General features: G+C 46.9%; 1 protein-coding gene across 1 annotated transcript; it reads left to right on the top strand.

Moving 5' to 3' along the window:
• Positions 1–363: 363 nt before the first annotated feature.
• On the top strand, positions 364–11,307 carry CFD (complement factor D). The gene is made up of 5 exons (XM_063146932.1): positions 364–466; positions 6,477–6,633; positions 7,272–7,416; positions 9,650–9,907; positions 10,688–11,307. The coding sequence occupies exons 1-5, from the start codon at positions 406–408 to the stop codon at positions 10,841–10,843; spliced, it is 777 nt and encodes a 258-aa protein (XP_063003002.1). The 5' UTR covers positions 364–405; the 3' UTR covers positions 10,844–11,307.
• The last annotated feature ends 5,293 nt before the right edge of the window (positions 11,308–16,600 follow it).

The following is a 16,600-nucleotide window of genomic DNA, read 5'->3' as shown; positions in this document are numbered from 1 at the left end:
CAGGAGTAAAACGTAAGCTTGGAGAACCAACCACTCTAGGGCCCCTTCATGAAACCGGGGACCTCAAAGGGTGCAATATTTGAATCTGAAAGGACAAACAGAGTTCGCACGGAAAACAAACCTCTTTCTCAAATGTCATGTTTCAAAGAGGAAGCAACACGCATCCCACAGGGGTGTCCGTTGCCAAAGCAAACAGCTGGGACAGGCTGTTTCCCTCGCACATTGTTCCTGCAGAAAAATCCCTGCCTCGAGGACACCTCTTTGACCTCAAAGCATTTTTGGGAAATTTCCTGTTTATACTCAAATGTGTGTATATATAAAGTAGGAGCTCAGCAGGTTCTGAGCTTCACAGCAGAGCAAGACACGGCACCAGGTTCGAGGAAGTGTCAGCCCCCCAAGCCTGAAATGAAGATGGGTCCTTCTTCAGTCTGGCCCTTAATTGCTTTCTTGGGCATCTCTTCATGTGGTGAGTCGGTTGGTGTTTTGCAAATTTTACTTCCCCCTGCTCCCCCCACCCATTTATCCACTTCCAGGGTGACCATATGAAAAGGAGGACCGGGCTCCTGTGTCTTTAACAGTTGCATAGAAAAGGGAATTTCAGCAGGTGTCGTTTGTATGAAAGCAGCACCTGGTGAAATTCCCTCTTCATCACAACAGTATCTGGTCACTCTAGTATAGCTCCTGCAGGTTTAAAGGTTGTGATGAAGAGGGAATTTCACCAGGTGCTGCTTGCACACGAATGACACCTGCTGAAATCCCCTTTTCTGTGCAACTGTTAAAGATACAAGAGCCCCGTCCTCCTTACAGTGACTAGTGTTTCCCAAACATCAGATAGCTGAAATATCCTCTCTTTAAAAAACAAAACAAAATAAAATCTGGAGCAGATTGCACCCTTTAGCCTCTAAAATGTTTTATTTTTAGAGTGTGCATGTGTAAGAATTTCCAAGGAGCTCATTCCTCTGTGTTTCTGCATGAGTCCCTATTCCACATATCCTGCCAGGTTTGGGGAGGCAGGGCGCCTATTCAGAAGACACCTTAAACCATGGCTTTAACCATGGTGGTTAAGCCAAAAAGCAGCTTTCTGGCTTAATAGCCGTGGTTAAAGCCATGGTTAAGGTGTCTTCTGAACAGGGCCAGGGACTCACCCAGAGATTCAAAAGACAGCCTCCTCCATAGGCAGGTAGCCTGGCTGACTCTATTCAACAGGAGGTTATTCCATGATCTAATTGTACATCGTGCAAAAAAGATAGGAGAGTTACTCTCAAAGGAATTGACTGAAATGAAGAAATGTCAGAAAGAACAAGGGATCAAAGAGAGTTGCAAGAGGAAAACATTATCCACTGCTGAACAGTTAGAGGACTCTGTTAAAGATACCTGAGACCTTCCCACAAAAACTACATTACCCACAGTTCCCTGGGGAGAGGGAATAGCTAACCAACCTGTTTAAAGCTGGAAACGAGACTGATTTTTAGAGGTGATTAGCTTAGCTCACTTTCTTGAGACAAATTGTCTGGATAGAAGGTAGATCTCGGAGAAATTTGCAGTAGATCAGCAAGGATTTCTGCCTTCCAGTTGTTTATTCACAGCCAACAAAATGAACCCCTGCCCCTAAATTATATTACTGAAATGATAATTTTTTTCCCAGATCCTGTACTAAACAGCGATACAGTTTGGTAATTTTTGATCTTGCACTTAAGGGGTGGGTGGGTGTGCTTTAGACCACAGTGGTTCCCAATTGGTGGTCCGCAGACCCCAGGGGGTCCACATAACCCACCCAGGGGGTCCATGGCATCATTCGTCTATTAGCTCAGCAAGGTCTGCATTTTAATAAAAGAAAATACGCCGTCTCCCACGCTCTGTTTGCTTCGACAGTGACATCATGTGCAAAAGCACCTATGTGATTTAGCGACTAGCTTCAGAGATTCCTTCCCTGCACCTAATCCTGAAAACTCCTGGAGAAGGAATCCTTCTGAATCTGGTGATATTCAACTAACAACTCTCTCTGCGGAACGGCGAGATGCACTTGTTGACTTGACTTGTGATGGTTCCTTGAAATCATTTTTCAAAGAATATAGACTGGACCAATTCTGGGTGAAGGTTTTTCCTGATTATAAGAAGTTAGGTGAAAAAGCTTTGAAACGTCTATTTTCCTTTTGTTCCACATATCTTTGTGAACAAACGTTTTCGACATTTTGTTATACGAAGAACAAGCATAGAAATCCGCTCGATGTTGATCCAGATTTGAGATTAGGAAATATTGAACCGGATGTGGAAGGGATTGTTCGGGACAAAAAGAGGCATGATTTCTCCCATCACATTTAGGCTTAGTAGCTGCTCGACAGGTTCAATTGTAAACGAGACGTTAGTAAAATTAAATTCGTCTTTAACCCTAACTAAATCATTGTCATTTTTCCGTGGTAATCTCACAAATTTTATGGTCTGTTTTTTAGTATCCCTAAAATCCTTTGCTTATTAGGGGCTACCCCTTATTTTCTCCAAAAAATTGCTTCGCACAGGTAACTACCATAGAGATAACAAATTTTCAAAAGTAGGGGGTCCATGGCTTGGCGTTTGAAAAACAAGGGGTCCGCAGTACTTAGCTAATTGCGAACCACTGCTTTAGACATTCATATGTGAAGCATACAATTAATATTTCTATCTTCCACCTCCACTCTGCCATTCTGTGCTTTATAACTTAGGGTGACCCTATGAAAAGGAGGACAGGGCTCCTGTATCGTTAACAGTTGCATAGAAAAGGGAATTTCAGCAGGTGTCATTTGTATGTATGTCGCACCTGGTGAAATTTCCTCTTCATCTTCATCTCAACAGTTAAAGCTGCAGGAGCTATACTGCAGCTATACTATGACCAGATTTAAAAGAGGGCAGGGCACCTGCAGCTTTAACTGTTGTGATGAAGAGGAAATTTCACCAGGTTCTCCATATATACAAATGACACCTGCTGAAATTTCCTTTAGAATAGAACTGTTAAAGATACAGGAGCCCTGTCCTCCTTTTCATAGGGTCACCCTATTATAACTACTTCTACATTCCTGGTATGTTGGGGTGACGGATAAAAACAAACACGTTTGCCGATGTCAATACGAAAAGAAATACTCTATGCACAGTTTTGCATTGTAAACTCACTTGATTCGTGGCACCATCGTGGCTACCGGAATAAAACAGAGTCTGCTTCTGCTAACCTCATGCTAAATGCATTTACTGGGGAATAAGCACAATTTTGTTGCAGAAAAAGTTAGTATATATTTAAAATATATTATCCCTTACTACAAAAATAATAATCGAATGAGCGTCGGTAACCATGCACGTCTCTGTCCTGGTGGCCCCAACTATAAAATGTTTTTAAGGACGAATGGTGTGGTTGCGGCCATGTCCAGCACCGGCCCTGATTCTGATGCTGCTGCCAGGCCATTTGCCAACCTGGATTAGAAGTCTGGATTAGACTTCTCCAACCTGGGGCCCTCCAGATGTTTTGGGCTTCAGTTCCCATTAGCCCCAGACAGCATCCTGGAAGTTGCAATCCAAAATGTCTGGAAGGCATGTTTGGAAGGAAGGCAGCTCTAGATTGACATTTAGGGGCCCTGGGGTGCACCGCTGGTAGTAGTGTTCATGCTAGCTGCACAGAACGAGAGGAATTCATAGCATTTGCCTTTTTTGCAGCCACATCACACTGTTGGCTCACAAGCTGAATATGAGCCAACAGTGTGATGTGGCTGCAAGAAAGGCAAATGCTATTTTGGGCTGCATTAATAGAAGTATAGCTTCCAAATCATGTGAGGTACTGCATCCTCTCTATTCGGCCCTGGTTAGGCCTCATCTTGAGTATTGCGTCCAGTTTTGGGCTCCACAATTCAAGAAGGACGCAGACAAGCTGGAGCGTGTTCAGAGGAGGGCAACCAGGATGATCAGGGGTCTGGAAACAAAGCCCTATGAAGAGAGGCTGAAACAACTGGGCATGTTTAGCCTGGAGAAGAGAAGATTGAGTGGAGACATGATAGCACTCTTCAAATACTTAAAAGGTTGTCACACAGAGGAGGGCCAGGATCTCTTCTTGATCCTCCCAGAGTGCAGGACACGAAATAAGGGGCTCAAGTGACAGGAAGCCCGATTCCGGCTGGACATCAGGAAAAACTTCCTGACTCTAAGAGCAGTACGAAATTGGAACCAATGGCCTAGGGAGGTTGTGGGCTCTCCCACACTAGAGGCCTTCAAGAGGCAGCTGGACAACCATCTGTCAGGGATGCTTTAGGGTGGATTCCTGCATTGAGCAGGGGGTTGGACTCGATGGCCTTATAGGCCCCTTCCAACCCTACTATTCTATGATTCGATGGAGGATTGGTAACTACATGGATTAATAGCTAAATGGAACCTCCAAGTTGGGAGGCAGTCTACCTCTACTTCTGAAGCTCCAGTGCTGGAGAGGCAGTTGTTAGGGCAAGCGCCCTACCATTAGACAGCTGCCTGCCTGTTCTTTTCTTTTTCTTTTTACTCCTAGGGAGAGGTGTTTGTGGGATTTCCTGTGACAGTAACTTGTCCAGCCTTCGGTACTATGCACGTTGATGTGTGTATATGTGTGGGGGGCACCAATTACTCATTTGTGTCCTCCCCACCATCACACACACAATTGCCAGCCCACTGAAACATGCCCTTTTTTGGACTTTCTGGAGGAAACAGGGTGGCCACAGGACACCAGAATGTGTGCCCCTGTATTGCCAAAACCTGTGTCTGCTCACGTGCTCACGGACGCCTCCATTGCTGCCCCCCGCCCACCTTGGTGTTTATCACGGAGTGGGGCTAGCCTGCTTCAAAGCGAAGTGCTTTCTAGCACCACATTTATTTCAAGAATGTCTCCACCCTAACCTTATTCTTCTATATGATAATGGCAGCGAGACTATTATATGCACAAAAGTGGAAAGGATCAACATTACCTACAATGGATGAATGGCTGGTGAAGATGTTGGAGTTGGCAAAAACGTCAGTAATTAGAGAAAAGTCAACACATAGGTTTATAATCGAATGGAAATCTCTTGTTGGCTTTTTGCGGGAATCAGAAAAAAAACTTTGTTTATCTGTGGCTTCAACGAATAAGAAGAAAACTTAAAGATAATAGAAAGAGGGGAAGGTTTTTTTTTGTAATTATATAGAGTAAGAGAAAATATTGTTACATATCTTTGCTGTGGAGAAAATCAAATGTTTTGTGTGTGTGTTTCGTTGTTGTTTTTGCGATGTTTGTTTATTTGTGTTTTTGAAACAATAAAACATTTAAAGAGGGGGGGGGAAAGAATGTCTCCAGCTGCAGGAAGTAAAAATATGGGGGGGGGGGCTGCAGCCCAGTGCTTTGTTTTGAAGCATGCCCAGCTGCCCAGAAAAAAGGAAAGGTACATGTGGCGTGGAACAGGACATCCTCGGGGGTTTCCAGGGAGCTAGTGTGCGTTCCCTGCACATCAGCACTTTGGCTTCTATGAAGAGAGTGTTGCAGCAGCAAATTTGGGTAATGAGACTGGGTTTCTGTTTTGGAACTCTCTCTCTCTCTCTCTCTCTCTCTCACACACACACACACACACACACACACACAAATACGCATCGATCTGTTGTATTTAATGCAAAGGCACATTACTTCTCTTTTACCCTTCATGCTTTGCCTTCTGGGAAATGGATGTTTTGTGACTGATGACGGAGAATGCCCATGACATGCTCACAGGCCCCAAAAGTTTGGGGATCTTTGGCCTGAACAGACCTTTGGATCTGATCCACAGTGCTCTTCTCGCTATTTTGGGCTGCGTTAATAAAAGTACAGCTTCCAAATCACGTGAAGTCCTGGTTCCTCTCTATTCGGCCCTGGTTAGGCCTCATTTTGAGCATCGTGTCCAGTTCTGGGCTCCACACTTCAAGAAGGATGCAGACAAGCTGGAGCGTGTTCAGAAGAGGGCAACCAGGATGATCAGGGGTCTGGAAACAAAACCCTATGAAGACAGACTGAAAGAACTGGGCATGTTTAGCCTGGAGAAGAGAAGATGGAGGGGAGACATGATAGAACTCTTCAAATACTTGAAAGGTTGTCACACAGAGGAGGGCCAGGATCTCTTCTCGATCATCCCAGAGTGCAGGACACGGAATAATGGGGCACTAGTTACAGGAAGCCAGATTCTGGCTGGACAACAGGAAAAACTTCCTGACAGAGCAGTACAGCAACGGAACCAGTTACCTAGGGAGGACGTGGGCTCTCCCGCACTAGAGGCCTTCAAGATGCAGCTGGACAACCATCTGTTAGACAGGGATGGTTTCAGTAGATTCCTGGCCCTACAGGCCCCTTCCAACTCTACTATTCTATGATCCTTACATACTGAAAAGGCAGATATTTGGGCTTTCTGCCCTGTCTCTGGGCAGAATTAAGGTTATTTCCTATAACACCACCCAAAAAGGCATTGGCTAACGTTCTGTTGTTGTCACCCTCTCAGCGGCTCGGCCCAGGGGCCGTATCCTGGGCGGCCGGGAGGCTCCCCCCCACCAGAGGCCTTACATGGTGTCGCTGCAGGTGGATGGAAAACATATCTGCGGGGGCTTACTGATCACGGACCAGTGGGTGCTGAGCGCCGCCCATTGCCTGGAGGATGCGTGAGTGTCTTTGTGTGTTGCCTGGAGGGGGATCCATCCTCTGCATGGCTCCGCACGTGTTTCCTTCCTATAGGATTTGGGGAAGAAGTACGTTTCGGGGTGGGATAGGGGAGGGATTATAATATTCTGCGTTTTAATGGTTGTTTGTCTTAATGTTGGTACAAGCGAAGGAGAGCTGGCAGCTGGCCAGGAAAGCAACGGTCTTTGCCCTTGTGCATTTAGCAACCGTTTGAACCTGCCGAAAGAAGCAGGTGAGGCTCTTTAAAGAGATGGAGATGAAGCACAAACCTTGGCCTAAAGTTGGAGTGGCAACGTTTAGTTCAACCTTCGCCATCCTGGCACCCTCCAGATGTTGTTCGACTGTTGTAGTCCAACACATCTGGAAAGTGCCAGGTTGGGGAAGACTTTGGTCCTTGATACATTGCAAACACACCTGCACACATCGTGAAGGTGCTTCTGATTAAGGTGTCAGCAGATTTTTAAAATTACATGAAATGTAAGTTCATATCAAAACTGCAGGAGGCAGGTGCCCTCTTAGAAGAGGCAGGTGAGCAAAGGGGAAAGGCCTCTTCTAAAAGGGCAGCTGCTTCGTGGTTGAAGCAGCAATGAAGCCAAGCTAACTGTTGTCTCTTGTGCAGGGACAATGGGACGTTCCAGGCCCTTGTGGGGGCGCATTCGCTCTCGGCCCCTGAACCAAACAAGCGCCTCATCGCTGTACGTCAACTCATTCGTCATCCTGGCAGCAGCCGAGACACTAACTTCGATGACCTCTTGCTTGTGCAGGTGGGTGAGAGCCATGGAACCGTTCTCTATGCAAGTCCCAGAAAGTAGGGTGACCCTATGCAAAGGAGGACAGGGCTCCTGTATCTTTAACAGTTGCATAGAAAAGGGAATTTCAATGGGTGTCATTTGTATATATGGAAACCTGGTGAAATTCCCTCTTCATTACAACAGTTAAAGCTGCAGGAGCTATTCTAGAGTGACCAGATTAAAAAGAGGTACCTTTAACTGTTGTGATGAAGAGGAAATTTCACCAGGTTCCCCATATATACAAATGACACCTGCTGAAATTCCCTTTTCAGTACAACTGTTAAAGATACTGGAGCCCAGTCCTCCTTTCCATAGGGTCACCCTACAGAAAGGGCATGCTGGGATGTTTCTATAAGCATTTTCTGCGTTGGGGTTTGAGGTATGTGTGGACCTCAGTGCTTCCAGTCCTGACAGGCGGCCCTCCCCTGCTGAATCCTGATGCAGAATTTGCAACAAAGGCCTCTTCTAAACAAGTGATTTATTGCACAATTGCAATTGACAACTTACTGAAGTTTTCGGGTCCATTACATGACGTCATCAATGACCAGGACATGTACCATGGTATCCCCTGGAAATCCTGCTATGAAAAGAAGCGCTTTTAATGTGGTAATATCCGGGGGGGGGGGAGTGGGATTTTCCACCACTAGATGGAGCTGTCTCGATAGAAGTGAAAGGAGGGGAAGTATTAATTCAAAGCAAATCATCGCCCCTCTACAGCCGTGTAATATAGCCTATAACAATTGAACAAAAGAACCAGGAAGTACAAAGAACTGGGTAAGCACCATGATTTCCCCTTAAGGCAGAGTCATGGAAAGACTAAGCTGTTGCATCGCTTTGTGACCAAAATGTATTGTAGGTTCAGTTTACCAAGCAAAGATTCATTTGTACCTGGTCCAATATTAATTACTTCCCCCCTTATTAATAATATCCTACAGGGCAACCTTCCACACCCGATGTTTTGGATTACAACTCCCATAACTCCTGACCATGGGCCATGCTGGCTGGGGCTGATGGGACTCAGAGTCCAATATTCTGAGGGACTGTTTTCTCTTAGTTCTGGCTTCTTTGTAGGGTAGTTTCTGAAACTGACCTCATCAGAAGGTTCTCCCTGGATTTGGAGGTTCCAAATCCCCTGGCCTGGTTTTGTAATAGGGGAGTTGTGTGTGATACATTGGGAATCCTCTGTGCAAAACCTGAAGAGTGTTGCCTCTCTGACGCCTATTATTAAACATCTCCTTCGCAGCCGCCACCCTATTCTTTATCAAGATTGAGGGAACCCTAAACCTTTGTGCGTGTATGTGTGTGTATTGTCCACCTGAAGGTGGCCACGAGGAGGTGGGGAGAAAGGGCGTGGCCAGGGGAGGGGTTCCCCCGAGGTCCAGATTGGGATTCCAGACTTGAGGTTTTTCCACCCATGTTAAAAATGGTCACCTTGGATGCCACTTGCTTTGTGGAGCCCAGAGTCCAGTTCTGGGCTCCATGGTTCAAGAAGGACGCAGACAAGCTGGAGCGTGTTCAGAGGAGGGCAACCAGGATGATCAGGGGTCTGGAAACAAAGCCCTATGAAGAGAGACTGAAAGAACTGGGCATGTTTAGCCTGGAGAAGAGAAGATTGAGGGGAGACATGATAGCACTCTTCAAATACTTTAAAGGTTGTCACACAGAGGAGAGCCAGGATCTCTTCTCGATCCTCCCAGAGTGCAGGACACGGAATAACGGGCTCCAGTTACAGGAAGCCAGATTCCGGCTGGACATCAGGAAAAACTTCCTGACTGTTAGAGCACCACAACAAGGGAACCAGTGACCTAGGGAGGTTGTGGGCTTTCCCACACTAGAGGCCTTCAAGAGGTCAGGGATGCTTTAGGGTGGATTCCTGCATTGAGCAGGGGGTTGGACTTGATGGCTTTATAGGCCTCTTCCAACTCTACTATCCTGTGATTCTATGATTCTATGACTCTACCAGCCCTTGCCCCAAAAAAACTTCCTGACTGTTAGAGCAGTACGACAATGGAACCAGTGACCTAGGGAGGTTGTGGGCTCTCCCACACTAGCGGCCTTCAAGAGGCAGCTGGACAACCATCTGTCAGGGATGCTTTAGGGCGGATTCCTGCATTGAGCAGGGGGTTGGACTTGATGGCCTTGTCGGCCCCTTCCAACTCTGCTATTCCATGATTCTATGAACCATCTCTTCCCATCACCCCTGCAGCTTGAAGAGCATGTGCCCCTGGGCCCAGATGTGCAGCTCCTGAATTACCAGAGAGAAGACCGAGAGGTGCCGGCTGGCACCCGGTGCGAAGTGGCCGGCTGGGGCATCACAAGCAACAGTGGGAGGCGTCCAGACAAGCTGCATGCTGTGGAGCTGGGCATCATCAGCCGGACAGAGTGCAATTTACGGAAACACCACGACGGCAGTGTGACGGAAAAAATGATGTGCGCTGAATCAAGGAAGAAGGATTCTTGCAAGGTAGCCCTGGCACGGCAGCGAGGGAAGGGAAGCACTTCTGCAGAGGTTGCAGGCGGTGGGTGGGTCGGTGGGTGGGGGTCTGTGTTCATGGAATAGCAGGAAGAGGGCTGCAAAATCAGGCAAAAGGGCCAGCTAGCTCCAGAAGAGGCTGGTGGCTCTGACGCCAGTGGGGCGGTGAATCCGCTCCAGGTTTCAGTCAGAACCAGTCAGTGGTCTAAAGGAGCTGTCCAGGGTCCTTTGCACCTCAGAGAGCACCTTCCGAGTTCTGACTGAAACCCAGAGCAGATTCACCGACCCACTGACCTTGGAGCCACCAGCCTCCATTGATCTCTTCTCGATCCTCCCAGAGTGCAGGACACGGAATAATGGGCTCCAGTGACAGGAAGCTAGATTCCGGCTGGACATCAGGAAAAACGTCCAGACTGTTAGAGCAGCACAAGGGAACCATTTACCTAGGGAGGTGGTGGGATCTCCCACACTAGAGGCCTTCAAGAGGCAGCTGGACAACCACCTGTCAGGGATGCTTTAGGGTGGATTCCTGCATTGAGCAGGGGGGTTGGACTAGATGGCCTTGTAGGCCCCTTCCAACTCTGCTATTCTATGATTCTGTGACTAGCCCAGCAACCTGCTTGCTGCAGTGGCCTACTCGATGCTTTTAGGAAGCCTCTAAGCCAGGCACAAAGGCAGCAAGCCCTCCTCCACCCTCCATTTTAGCTTTAAAAAACCGGAAGGTCTGTAAATAGTGATATCTGGTATTTCTGATTTGCTTCCCCCTTTCAGGGAGATTCTGGAGGACCTCTTGTTTGCAACGGCATTGCGGAAGGGATCGTGGCCACTGGCTCCCGTATTTGTGGCAACTGGAAGAAACCCGGAATTTATACCCGGATCCCTCCCTATGTTGACTGGATTACTGGGGTCTTGGCTTCGAGCAATTAACCACATGGTGAATGAATGAATGAATGAATGAATGAATACTTGCTTGGGAATCTTTCAGCATCAAGAATGTAAGATACATGACAAACTTTACGAGATTAAACACCATTGAGAAAAGAGCTTCCTTAAGAGAGGTCAACACAGCAACAGAAAGTAGGGGAGGGTTTCCCTTTTCCATTTGGGCACAGAAGAAATACGGAAGTCAGACGAAACTGGAGAACATCCAGAAGCACATGGTGAAAAGAAGAGACAAAATCCCAGGGTGTAAAAAAAAAAGAGAGAGAGAGAAGAAAAGCAAAAAAAGGTTTTATTCCTTGGAATACCTCTGAATGATATATTTCAGCTCTGAATGATATATTTCTAGGCCTTCTTCAGGAACTATACCAAAAGTGATCAATACAACACATTGGTTTACATTTATACTTTAAAAAAATATCTTATTAAATGTCGTAAAGCTGCAACTCTGCCTACGTACACTTACTTAAAATGTTCAATGTAGCCTGAGCAGATCTCTGAAAAAAATATATTCCAAGAACAAATCCTGTGACTGGTGACATGGCTAATATGTAGCCATTCATTCATACACGTTCTTTTTAACTCTTCTCAGTTGTACCCACAATTGGTCTGTTTAAATGCATTTATTTCTGGACATGCCAACTCTTAGGGACCCTCTAGAAAACTCTGGAAAGGGAAGAAAATCCAGCTCTTTGTTAAATTCCCCCTTTGAAATGACCACAGTGGGCATTGAAGAGTGGCATTGGAGACCCCAATTCTACACTGTGCTGAGTGCATCATTCATGCACATACTCTCCATGCAAAAAGTCCCAGGTTCGACCCTCAGGTAGGGTTGGCAAAGGCCTCTGCCTAAACTCCTGCCTGAACTCCAGGTAGGGCTGGCAAAAGCCTCTGCCTAGACCCCTGCCTGAACTCCAGGTAGGGTTGGCAAAGGCCTCTGCCTAAACCCCTGCCTGGACTCCAGGTACAGCTGGCAAAGGCCTCTGCCTGAACCCCTGCCTGAACTCCAGGTACAGCTGGCAAAGGCCTCTGCCTGAACCCCTGCCTGAACTCCAGGTATGGCTAGCAAAGGCCTCTGCCTGAACCCCTTGCCAGTCAAGGTAGATAATACTGAGTTAGATGCACCAAGGGGCATGACATTTGTTCCTCTGTGTTGTTCAGGAGGTGGCATTCTGCTTATGCTCAGAAACACAATTCCTCCCCCCCTCTTCTTCTTTTTTTTTTAAATCGCATCACTAGTTCCGGGAGTAAACAGAAACAGAGGCCCGGTTCAAATTGCGCCCCCTCACTCTCCCACAGTTTCTTGCTTTCATATTGAACTAAGAAACAAATCTGGCTTCACAGAGGTGGGAACAGCCCTTCGTGGGATGCAGTGAAGCCTTCAAGTGAAGCTATCCCGTGCTGCTGTCCTTGCCCCACCTGAGTGAAGCCCTGCCCAGTGGCAACCGAGGGCACATCCCCTGCTATGGGTCCCAGAGAAGGGTGGCTGCCCCACTCCCTTTCCCTGAGTGGGGGGAGCTGTCCCACGGGGAGGGAGCCGGACTAAAGAAGTTATCAACACGACTACAACGTCAACCTGCACGGAGTGGAATTCCTCCTCCTTAGTACTGGCACTGATTGCTCAGGGGTGGGCGGAAGACACTCTACACATGCTCAATTTCAGAAAACTAGCTGTGTCAGTTTGTTACTGCAAAGAAGAGAAAAAGCGAGCCCAGCGGTGCCTTCAAAGGGGCAATGTTGGTACCTGAACATGTGGAATAATGCTCTGAGCAGCACAACTTGCAAACCTACAGAATGCGAAACAGTTGTATTAAACAAAAGACCCCAATTTCTTCAACCACTGAGAGAAAGACCTCAGTGTCATTTCCTCTCCGCCATTCCTCACCTCAGGCCCTGACGGGAGGCCAGCTCTGGTCTCCTGATAGGTCGAGATGCCTAAATAAGCCCCATGATGGAACATCCTTCTTAAATTTCAAACCTCAGAGACCTGTTGAGCGGACCTGGTGTGGAACCTCCAAGTTCAGAGGCAGTCTATCTGTGATTACGGGCTGCTAGAGACAAAACACAATGACAATGGTGTGAGAAGGAGACTCACTAAGGGAAGGAGCCCATGGAGGGGGTATTGACCAAGAGCCCTCCAATGTCTGGGCCCATTGGTCTCACGCAGGAAGGCAATTCTTCTGTTCTTAAGTCTTGACTACTCAATCCTTACTGGGTAGGGCAACCAGTGGAGTTGGTCAGTGGTGAGGGCAAGACACTCTGAACATGTTCAGAGATACCTTTCTTGTTAGACGACTTCATATGTTTTTAATTCGGCTCCACAATTCAAGAAGGTCACAGACAAGCTGGAGCGTGTTCAGAGGAGATCAGGGGTCTGGAAACAAAGCCCTATGAAGAGAGACTGAAAGAACTGGGCATGTTTAGCCTGGAGGAGAGAAGATTGAGGGGAGACATTATAGCACCCTTCATAGAATCATAGAATAGCAGAGTTGGAAGGGGCCTACAAGGCCAAATTCTTAAAAGGTTGTCACACAGAGGAGGGGCAGGAACTCTTCTAGATCCTCCCAGAGTGCAGGACACGGAATAACGGGCTCCAATGACAGGAAGCCAGATTCCGACTGGACATCAGGAAAAACTTCCTGACTGTTAGAGCAGCACGACAAGGGAATCATTTACCTAGGATGGTGGTGGGCTCTCCCACACTAGAGGCCTTCAGGAGGCAGCTGGACAACCATCTGTGAGGGATGCTTTAGGGTGGATTCCTGCACTGAGTGGGGGGTTGGACTTGATGGCCTTATAGGCCCCTTCCAACTCTACTATTCTATGATTCTATGAAAAGGGGGGCATGGTTGCAGGTGTACAGCCAAAGGAAAAGGGGTGAGGCCACATAGCCCAGCCCCAGTAATACCTGCAAGCGTATACTTGCCTTTTAACCAGACTATCTACAAAAACCACACATTATCTGGACCGCAGATGAGAAATGTTATCTCCTTGGAGATCTCCCTGGCCTAGTTAAGTTTTCCAAAAAGCGGTTTCTCCAGAGATAACCAGCAGGGGATCTGCTTCGGAGACATTAAGGTTAATGATGACGCCAATTAAGTTTTCTATTTTCCCTGCAGTTTGATGCTGATCTAATGACCAAGCTAGAGCTGCGGTGCATAAAAACCTGGATTGACTTCTCTCTCCAGCTGGGATCTGAGAGCCGACCCTATTCTTTCTAACGTCTCGATGCCAATGTTTGACTTTGCTTCTGTTCTAATCACATCAACCTTTGCTTATATTTTCTAAATTGTGAAGTTGTGGGCTGTCTGGACTCACCAAGAACTGGCTTAATTCTGTCCCTTGTGCAAGAACCTACGAAGGGCTGTCTTTTGCAGAGCGGGAATGATTGGGAAACGGAATTACTGAGAGCCAGGAACACAGAGAAGGAGCAAAGCCCTTTCAGGGAATGTCCCCTTGCTGGGGGCACCGTGCTCTGCTTTGATTCAGATGAGCAAATCTATTTTTCTTTTCAAATAAAGCCGTAAGGGAACCTTCCGGGAAAAGCGGCTTTGAACAAGCCATTAAGGGCATTGGCTACAAAATACTAATTAAGCTCACGGAAGCTTTGCACGCCAACAATACAAAAGTGCACGTTCAAGGCAGGGATCCAAGGGAAAGCGTGAGCAGCAGATGCGAAGAGGCAGATGAAATTAATTGGGCAGGGCTTAGTGATTAAAACATGCACCAGGATGCAGGAGTGGCCGCGGAAAAGCAGATCAGCCCTAATTGAGAGGATTAGAGAGAGTATTTTCTGGCTTTGAGTGTATTGAAAGTGCAGGTAGAGAGGAGAGGAACACGGAAATTGTATTACGGATCAGACCAGGAGCGTATCCACCTAGCCCAGAATTCTGCTTCCCATAATGACCAAGCAGATGGTTCTGGGAAACTCCCATGTTGCATGAAGACAACCGCACCCCTTCCCTTGTTTTCCGGCCTTCCTGCCACGAACATGGAGGCTCAATTCATAACGGCGCTGATAAGATCATGACTTTGTCCAATTCCTTCGGTTTCAAAGCCATCTCTAATCTAGCATCTGTGGCAGTGAGTTCCAGGAGGGACTTATGGCTCCTTTCCAATGGTTCTGAACTGATCAAGTATCAGGAGGCGGAAATATTATCTCCACATTGTTCACACTTCCATAAACCTTAATCATGTACCTTCTTAGTTGTCACTTTCTCTGAACTAGGAAGCCCCAAACATATCGTCTGCTCAAAGGGAAAGGAACCCTCAAAATTGGGAAGGCTGCATTATTAGATCCTCTAAACACTTGGATTTCTAGGAAGAAGAGACGCACAGCAATTCCAGTCTTGACATCTTTCCCAAGGGCCCAATTGACACACATGGAATCTTTTGGGGCAGCCTGCTTCAGACGGTTGACCAGGGACCAACAAAGCAGGACATGGTGCAACAGCAGCCTCCCACCCATGTTCCCCAGCAACTGGTGCACCCAGGCTTACTGCCTCGGATACTGGAGGCAGCACACAACCATCAGGGCCAGTAGCCATTGATAGCCTTCTCCCCCAGGAATTTATCACCCCACACAATTGGTTATGCTGGCTAGGGCTGACAGAAGCTGTAGGCCAAATCTGGTTGCCCCCAACTGCTTTAAATACACACTCGCCTTGCATTTAGAAAAGTAGCATTCAGAGGAACCTTGGCTAGAGCTTTCTCCTTATCACCCTAATTTTCAGCATGCAGGGACGCTGTTCCCCCACAGAGGGAACATTTGAACGTGTGCCATCCCCATCCCACAATCTGAAGTGGTACAGTCACACCAAGGCTGGTTATCAGCCCTCCTCCTTCTAATTAACGTGCAATTTGGAGACAGCTGGCCTGCTTCTCTGTAGATGATCCAAAATGTTGTTTGATCTAAAACGTTGTTTAAAAGCTTCCAGTAGTTTTTCCCTAATTTGCCCAAACCTTCCCGCCACCCTATTTTCCACCAAACAAAATGGCAGGGCAGACACCCCGATGAATGGAGCTGACGGACACAATCCCAGGCATGTTTAGACAGGAAAAAAGTCCTAAGTCTCCCAACATTCCCCAGCCAGCCATGCTGTTTGCTAGGTGTTGTAGGACAGGGTTTTTGTGGGTTTTTTGTGGGTTTTTTGGTCTAAGCATGCCCTCTGAAAGTGCTCTGAGCGATGAGTACATGATTTTTAGCTCTTTTCTTTTGAAAGAGCCAACAGGAAGAGATTTTGGTAGGAAAAACTAGGAGGAAATAAATAAACTCATAAATACAGAACTTTGCAACATTTGCACAAATCCAGTCTCTTTATTTACAAAATCATTCTCCTTCTACCACCAATCTCAACATATTTTTAATGTTCATGTCTGTCTTCCCAGCTTGGTGACTGGAAAAATATGCAGACAGAGGCTGCTTGTACAGACTAAATAAAAGTTACACGAATCCAACCCGAAAGTGAAGTTTCCATGAGGTTTCATGTAGGGAGTGATACTTCTGGGATACCCTAGAGATCACAACCTCAAAATAGCTGCTGTGGTTGTTGGGTCCTTGTAGCATAGCACACTTTTCAAAGGAGACACCCCTGGAATAGGGGTAGAAGTCCTAATACAGATTTATTGACCCACTGACCTAAAAGCTGAGCTATACGTTATGCAGAATGACTGGACCATTTCAGACTGCAGGCAGAAACTCCCTCAATATGGAAAAGAGTTCATTAGGGGAAAAGGAACAGGCTG

Source organism: Elgaria multicarinata, chromosome 23 (assembly GCF_023053635.1).
Source record: "Elgaria multicarinata webbii isolate HBS135686 ecotype San Diego chromosome 23, rElgMul1.1.pri, whole genome shotgun sequence".
NCBI classification, from domain to species: domain Eukaryota; kingdom Metazoa; phylum Chordata; class Lepidosauria; order Squamata; family Anguidae; genus Elgaria; species Elgaria multicarinata.
Note: the sequence above shows the minus strand (reverse complement) of the source record. Positions and strands in the feature narration are given on the sequence as shown.

Coding starts and splice junctions, on each gene's coding strand:
- CFD (XM_063146932.1), top strand. CDS start 406: ATGAAGATGGGTCCTTCTTCAGTCTGGCCCTTAATTGCTTTCTTGGGC. Junction 6,634..7,271: donor GCCCATTGCCTGGAGGATGC/GTGAGTGTCTTT, acceptor TCTCTTGTGCAG/GGACAATGGGACGTTCCAGG. Junction 9,908..10,687: donor GGAAGAAGGATTCTTGCAAG/GTAGCCCTGGCA, acceptor TCCCCCTTTCAG/GGAGATTCTGGAGGACCTCT.